General features: G+C 36.4%; 1 protein-coding gene across 1 annotated transcript in view; it reads right to left on the bottom strand.

Moving 5' to 3' along the window:
• The window catches only part of foxg1a (forkhead box G1a), a 16885-nt gene extending 13279 nt beyond the window's left edge, over positions 1-3606 (bottom strand). Inside the window, exon 1 of the mRNA XM_083550710.1 lies at positions 1882-3606. Coding sequence (XP_083406836.1) covers positions 1907-3127 — 1221 coding nt within the window. The 5' untranslated portion in view covers positions 3128-3606 and the 3' untranslated portion in view covers positions 1882-1906. The remainder of the gene's footprint in view (positions 1-1881) is intronic.
• Positions 3607-8126: the final 4520 nt, after the last annotated feature.

The following is an 8126-nucleotide window of genomic DNA, read 5'->3' as shown; positions in this document are numbered from 1 at the left end:
TTTTTTGTTTCGTTTTTTTTTTTTTTTTTTTTTTTGTTCGCCAATCAGCTTTATGTGCAATTCTAGTTCCTTTATTCATAAAAACATCGTTTTCTCTATTCTCTCAGTTATTGTCTTATGAGTGGTCACTCTATTTAACATTTGAGTGATAACATCTTGCAAGGAGATATTACATTTCCCCGCTCTTTTGTGAAAAGCACTGAGGTTATTGCATTACAGCCGGCCACATTTAACATGATGTCTCTTTAAAAATGAACAAATTGCTGTACATATTGAGCTGAAAACTCGATCAGCTCTATATTTTTTGTAAAAAACCCCAAAAAAACAAAACAAAGAAAAAAAACCCCAATATATGTTGATTTTTTTTTTTAAATAATAGTTATAATACAAACATGCTAAAAAAAAAAAATATTAAGTCTAAAAAAATATTAAAGATCTTGGGGAACTCGTAAAGAACTCGCAAAAAACAAGCAAAATCGGAAGTCGTGTAGGAACACAATACATTTCTGTGGTCACTGGGAGTTTTGACATCCAGACACATGCACTTTATAATGATAAATTAGAGATCTTTGTCGAGTGACAAAGACATTTAGACGGACAAATTCAGAGATTATTAGTGGATCCCAATTAAGAAAGCAAAAATCCCTCAACATACCCGCAAACTGTCGCCTAATTCTCGATTTAGAGACCAAACAAGCTCTTGTAAATTTTACCTGCAAAAAGGACAAATCATCGCGATATGGACGAAACCTATTTGTTTTATTTTGTTAGAGTTAACAGTTTAAGCGACAAACACGGGCATATAGACCACAAAATCACAACCATGGAATTTAAAGACGACATAAACATTCACTTAATATTTTATGAGGCATTTACTCAACACGGTTACACTTCGCAAAGTTAACCTATAATTACAACAGGAATTGACATTTCACTAATTACAAAAAGCATGTGACCTGGTGGTGACCACATACATTAGCCTAAAAAAGATGCAAAACACACGCAAAAAGCATCCATTCATTCTGCTCCCTTTAAAACCGTCCGCCAGAATACTGAAAAAAAAACATTATTTCGATACCCATTATTTGGTCTCTAAAGAAACTGTAATATTTTAAAAAAATATGTATAAAAGAACGCATAATAAATGCATTGATTTAATTAACATGAGCCTAAGAAAAGGACAAAATAACAAGGAGCCATGAATTCGAACGGGTATTCTGCACTTAGAGCACATTTATTAAAAAAAAAAAAAAGAAAAGAAAATATTTGTGTTAATTTTGTAAAATCATATTTCACCAGTGTGCCCATGATACGTATAATACTGCAAACATGATTACTGGTGGCTGATGCGATGGTATTAGATATTTTTAACATTTAAAATTAAACAATTCTGCAACCACTATTTAAATACACATTCTAATGTAATTTTTTACTGCTTTTCCAAAAAAAAAAAAAAAAAAAAAAATCGACGCTTCACCCTCTTTAAAAAAAATCTTGTCACATTGCACGTTGCTGACAGTGGAATAATAAACAATTTCGCGACACCCGATTTTTTTTTTTGTGTGTGTGTACAGAAATAAAGGAGAAGAAGAATACAAAATACCTGGAGTTCGGCCGCTTGCATTTTTCCTTTCCCTTCTCAGTCTTTTTTTTTTTCTTTAAAGTATATTTATATATATACATATATATATATATATATATATATATATATATATATATATATATATATATATATATATATATATATATATATATATATATATACATATATATATATATATATATATATATATATATATATATATATATATATATATATATATATATATATATATATATATATATTACAGTGTGAATAGGGGGTGTAAAATGTTCACTTACAGTCTTCATCCTTCGGGATGATAAGTTAGTGTATAAGAGGATTGGAGGTTGAGCCTTGATTCTGATGTGTGAAGTAATCAGACAGTCCGGCGGAAAGTCCCGATGAGAAGCTCGGTAGTGTAGGCCTTAAAGACTCGCACGGGAGAGACGCAGCAGCTTGTGGCGAAGAAGAAGAACCGGTGCGGGAGCTCATCGACGTGCTGCCTTGCGAACCCATGGAAGGATGCGGCACATGGGGAAAGAAATAGCCGGTCTGTCCCGCCAGCAGGTTCACTGAGCACGGATTGAGGGAGTAGGTCCCTGAGCAGGGCACTGAGAGGCCGCAGGGCACAGATGCGGCCAGAGCAGCCGCGGTCAGGTGATGCGTGGCGTAGGGAATCTCTCCATTCACGAGTCTGTCCACACTCAGACCGTTCGAGGTCGGGAACGAGTGGTTGTTGCTCAAACCGTTCTGCGTCAGCATGGTGCTATAGGACATCGGGTGACTCGGGTAGGCCGAGGAGGTGCCGTTGTAGCTCAGGGCTCCGCTTGCCCTGGGATGGTGCAACGAAAGGAACGGCGACATTGGCCAGTAGAGAGAGCCAGCTCTATCCATGAACGTGAGGCCGGTGGAGGTGAGACGTGCGCCGCGCTTGAACGCCAGCTTGGCCCGCGACGTGGTCGATCTCCGCCTAAGTTTTCCCGTCGTGCCCCCAATGAACACGTCGTCGCTTGAAGGGTCGAGCATCCAGTAGTTCCCTTTGCCCGGGTCATCGTAATGCCGCGGAACTTTGACAAAGCACTTGTTCAAACTCAGGTTGTGCCTAATGGAGTTCTGCCAGCCCTGCTTGTTTTCCCGATAGTATGGAAAATTTTTCATAATAAACTCGTAAATGCCGTTCAGGGTTAGTCGTTTCTCCGGACTCTGCCGGATGGCCATCATGATTAAGGCATTATAGCTAAAAGGAGGTTTTTCGTACTTGCCGTTTTTCTTCTCGCCGTCTTTGCCCCCCTCGCTCTCTTTGGAGTCTTTTTTTTCCTCCTGTTTTTCCTTATCGTCCGTGCAAGTTGGTTCGGGATTGTCACTTTTAGAGCAAGTGTTCTCCGATTTCGCCTCCTGTGCAATTGGTAAAGGGATTTTCTCTTCTTCTTCGGTGATGGTCCTGTGGTGGTTGTCACTTTGGACCGCTTCAGGCACCAGGCTGTTTATACTGAACGATGATTTGGGAATCATTTTCACTTCTTTCCGTTCTCCCATATCCAACATCACACGTAAAGGTAGAAATAGCAACCAACAGTAGTAGCAGTAAAGAGCAGCAGCAGAAGCAGCACAAGTGGATCTCTAATCTCTAAGGCCGACCGGTAAACGTCCTTTGATGAAAAAAAGGAAAAAAAAAAACACCACAACACAACAGCTATTTCATGTTCCTTCCAAACGCATCGATAAGAGACGGCTAGCTACAATTAATTACGGTGCCACAGACACTAAGCTGTAAAAAAAATAGCTTGAACCTTTACAGTCTGCAGCCAACCACAGCACCATAAGTATTAAAGCGTCCTCCTTGGCTGCAGCCAATCAGCGCGCAGATCTTAACGGTCGCTCGAGCGCGTAAGGATACACACGGAAACTCGCGCACACCGTCAACGGCGAGCTCGCGTTTCTGCACCAAACCCCTACCACGAAAAACACACCACATAACCTCGATCCGTTCCGCAGCTTTAGATAATTTTAGAGTGCTGTTTCAACACATCCGCACGCCCTCACATTTGTTTCCATGCCGCGCGCGCGCGCGCGCGTGTGTGTGTGTTGGGGGGTGAGGGTGGAGGGGGGGGGTGTACACGGAGGTACTACTTCCTGTATCGGACATTATTATTTTTTTAATACGGTGCCTGCGTGGACCTCCATGCGCTAGCATCATTTATTATTTTACTGCGCAGGTGTGGTAGCAGTCTTTCTGCCTTCATTTTGTACTTATTCTCAGAGACATGATATCATAGCGCAACAACTTCTATTTTCCTACCTATTCAATTCACACGTTTTGACGCACGTCATTTGTTTGTAATCAGCAGCACGTCATTGCATTTAGTATAGCCTACGCAAAGATTTTGCCTCTGTTTGACAAGTGTGTGTTTACACTAAACAATGGCGTTTGTTTTATATAATATCCTTCATGAGTTACAATTAATAATATAACCTAATATTTAGCCTTGCAGAAATGCAAAAAAACAAGACAACCATAACCATGAAGTACATTTTTTGTTGTTCTGATAATACTGGGTCACATTGACGTTTCATTATATTTTCCTCAATGTATTTAATATTTATCTCATAATGTAACTGCAGCACAATCTTACCAGAAAACCCCGAAACGAACTAACCACGGCCAAAACAGTTTTGTTATTTGATTATAGAACTTACAATACTTACAACACTTGCTTCTTCTGACTGTATTGTATCTAATTTATTTTAACTAATGTTTATTTTACAACAGGCTCCTTAAAACAAAACCGCATAACGTTTATTTTCTTTTATAATTTTTTTATATATATATATAATAGTATACTATTAGACACATAGGAATAGGCAGCTTCTCTTCAGATTTGTCTTTTAAATTCCTATTTAAATGGCAACAGTTGAATTTCTATCAGTAGTTAGTACATCAGTAAAGTTTTGGCTAAAATAAACAAAAAACAAACAAAAACAATTAAATCAATAAATGAAATGGAAAACCAACCGGCTTTTGAAGTAGTTGTACTTTCAACAAAAAATGCAGTCAAATATGTGTTTGCATGAAAGCAACATACAGAAACACACACGCACGCGCACGAACTTGTTCTATGGTCCAACAAATTGTCCACACACATGCACACACACACACACACACACACACACACACACACACACACACACACACACACACACACACACACACACACAAAAACACAAACAAAAGATACACGCCCGGATAGTGCGTGAATCTTAACTCATGTTTTTAACCCAAGAAATTATATAATATAATCCTATTTTATGTTTGAATAAATGAATCGAACAGAAAAAGATATTTGTTTTATCTAGCTGCTACTTTTCCATTGTAGATAAAATCAAGATCATCATCACCACCATCATCACCACCATCATCATATTATTATTATAATTATTCTGCTAATTATTATTATTATTATTCTGCTTATTATTATTATTATTATTATTATTATTATTATTATTATTATTATTATTATTATTATTATTATTATGATTATTATTATGATTATGATTATTATTATAGGACAGTGTGTATGTTGAGTTTCTCTCTGTGTACAAATAAGAAATAATCCGTCATGTAATTTCAAGAAGTAAAAACAGCGCCATTTCCTATATTTTCGCTTCAGACTGTATATTTTCAAATGACATTTTTCTCCTTTTTTTGCAGCAGTAATGCGCGGAAACTAATCAGCGTATTTACTCAAAACAGATGGATATAATCTTTCTTTCAAAGTTCAAAACAAATCAATAAAAGAGAGATGTTTATGATTGAGCCCACATGTTGCTTTACATATAGACACCATCTCCATCAACTGTGTGACTCGGTGAGAAAAACGTTGAAGGAAACCTTGTTTGCTCCTGGTTTTATTCCAATATGGGATGTGTAGCATATTTCCATAAAGCACGAAAGTAATTTCTTTTCTTTTCTTTTCTTTTCTTTTCTTTTCTTTTCTTTTCTTTTCTTTTCTTTTCTTTTCTTTCCTTTTCTTTTCTTTTCTTTTCTTTTCTCTTTTTTTAAAATAACAATTACCCACTTGCATTTGCATTGGGACCTATGCAAACTAAGAAAAGAGTTGGAAAGAATGAGTCTAAGTTATATCAGTGTTCTTTTTTGTCAGTTTTATCTGTACATTTCATGTTCTCTTATTGTTAAAACCGCTGTTCTGACGAAATATGCACTTCACAATAATAAATGTATTAAACATTTAAACATATTAAATAAAATGTTTATTGCGCAGACTAACAGTTGTGTTAGTTTTACACTGGTTATTATTTAGTTTAATCATTCAAATATCGACTAGAGCACGCGCGCTAACACACATAGGCGCTATCTTTCTCACACACACGCACGCACGCGCACGCACGCACGCAGGCACACGCACACACACACACACACACACACACACACACACACACACACACACACACACACACACACACACACACACACAAACCGAGTATACATTACATACTATACAGTATTATTTACTGTGCTATGGCTCTGTATGGAATTAGTTTTTACAACAACTAATGGTGGTTGCACAGATTTTGATGATGATGATGATGATGATGATGATGATGATGATGATGATGATGATGATGATGATGATGATAAGAGTGTAGGTAGGATCGACATAAATTGTCACTTTATTTCTGTATCATGAATTTTGTGTCATTTGAAAGAAAGCATTTGTTTACTGTTGAACTAAACACATTATTTAAGTTCAGCTTATTTTTTAAGTTGTTGAGACGACCTGGAAATTAACTTGAGCATAACTGCATTTAATAAACAGAGTAACTCTGCACATAAGTGAACCCACTCTGAGGCGCTGAACTGATCACACCTCTGTGTGTGAGGAAACATTTGAAGCCCTTTCGGGGTTTTAAATGTAGTAAGGGCTCCTCCTAGCGGTCACAGAATTAGCTGTCATTGCGTATCTGAAATGATTTAGACTAGATGGCCATATGTAGATTTTCATGCGAACCACATCAAAAAGATTAAGCAGCATTAGACAAATTCCCTGAAACGCAAATGCGTTTAATTGTGAGTAGTCTAAAAATTACCAAGTGTAACTCGGCTATATAATTTCTGGGCTATATAACAGCTGCAATGTAAATTAATTCGTTAAAAGTAATTTATTACTGGTTCATTGATCTTTTATTGAAATTAAATGGCAAATTCTGAGGACGTGAACAATCAGGCTTTTTGTAACTGTTCCATAAATCGGCTTTCCGCACATGGTTCCGACTCAGGACTACAGCGTGTATCTGATCACCATCACTGCACCCCGCAACATCGTTTAGCTGCAATGAATAGACAGTCGGTGCAACCCAGATGAGGTTCCCTCTTGAGTCTGGTTCCTCTCAGGTTTCTTCCTTATGCCATCTCGGGAAGTTTTTCCTTGCCACAGTCGCCACCGGCTCACGTATCAGGGACAAACTTATACTTATAAAGAACATCTTGTTCATTTTTATTACCACATTATCTGTGTAAAGATGCTTTGAGACAATGTTCATTGTTTAAAGCGCTACACAAATAAAATGAATTGAAATTGATTTAAATATATCTTCACAAGAATAAGCTGTAAAAAAAATTCTAATTAACGCATCGTAACAACAACAACATTACTACTTCTACTACTACTACTACTACTAATAATAATAATAATAATAATAATAATAATAATAATAATCGTCGTCATCATCATCATCAGCATTACAAACATAAGAACGTGGCTATTAGCAAGCAAAATTAGTAATAATTAATTTTACTAAGTAAACTTAATTGACACATCTGGCACTAATGAGTATTGACTGCACATACAATGCTTCTTTTAAATGTTACTTTATATTAAACAGGTTTTCAGGCTACTGAAAATATAGTGGTTTATACAACTAACTAAAATTTTGACACTACGTAATCTAGAGTCACACCAGAAGCCCTCTGTGCATCATCAACCGGTGATAAAGCTGTAGGAAACAGTAAACCAGGATATTTTAAAAGCGATGTGCTTTTGATTACCCCCAACGTAAATTTAATTATTTGTGTTTCACTTAAATCAAAGTACAGTTAAGTATTATTTTAGACATATACACGATCTAAGAAACAACTCAAATTAAAACGCCTTTTGTTAAATCGTCTTTGGCGCCACCTTGTAGCAGAGTTAATTCATTAACTATACAAGTCTGAACAATTTTTAAGAAACCATCTGCGTAACCAGTTTGTGTGAAAATCTTACACTAATGACAGTAAAATGTAAACCAGTAAAATGCATTGTTAACATTTTGTTGCAGGCCACATGTTTTACTCCTGGTCCAGGAATAGGCAAAATCTGGTAAACCTTTAAAAAGTAATTTTTTTTTTACAATATAACAGTTGTTTCTTTTTATTAGGTTTATCCTCATACATGTTCTGCCGTGTTCAGAAACTTTTTAATTCGTGTTTCTCAATTGTGAATCAAAAGTGCAGTCTTGGAGACATGGACCAAATAAAATAAATAAA

Source organism: Silurus aristotelis (assembly GCF_946808225.1).
Source record: "Silurus aristotelis genome assembly, chromosome: 9".
NCBI lineage: Eukaryota > Metazoa > Chordata > Actinopteri > Siluriformes > Siluridae > Silurus > Silurus aristotelis.
Note: the sequence above shows the minus strand (reverse complement) of the source record. Positions and strands in the feature narration are given on the sequence as shown.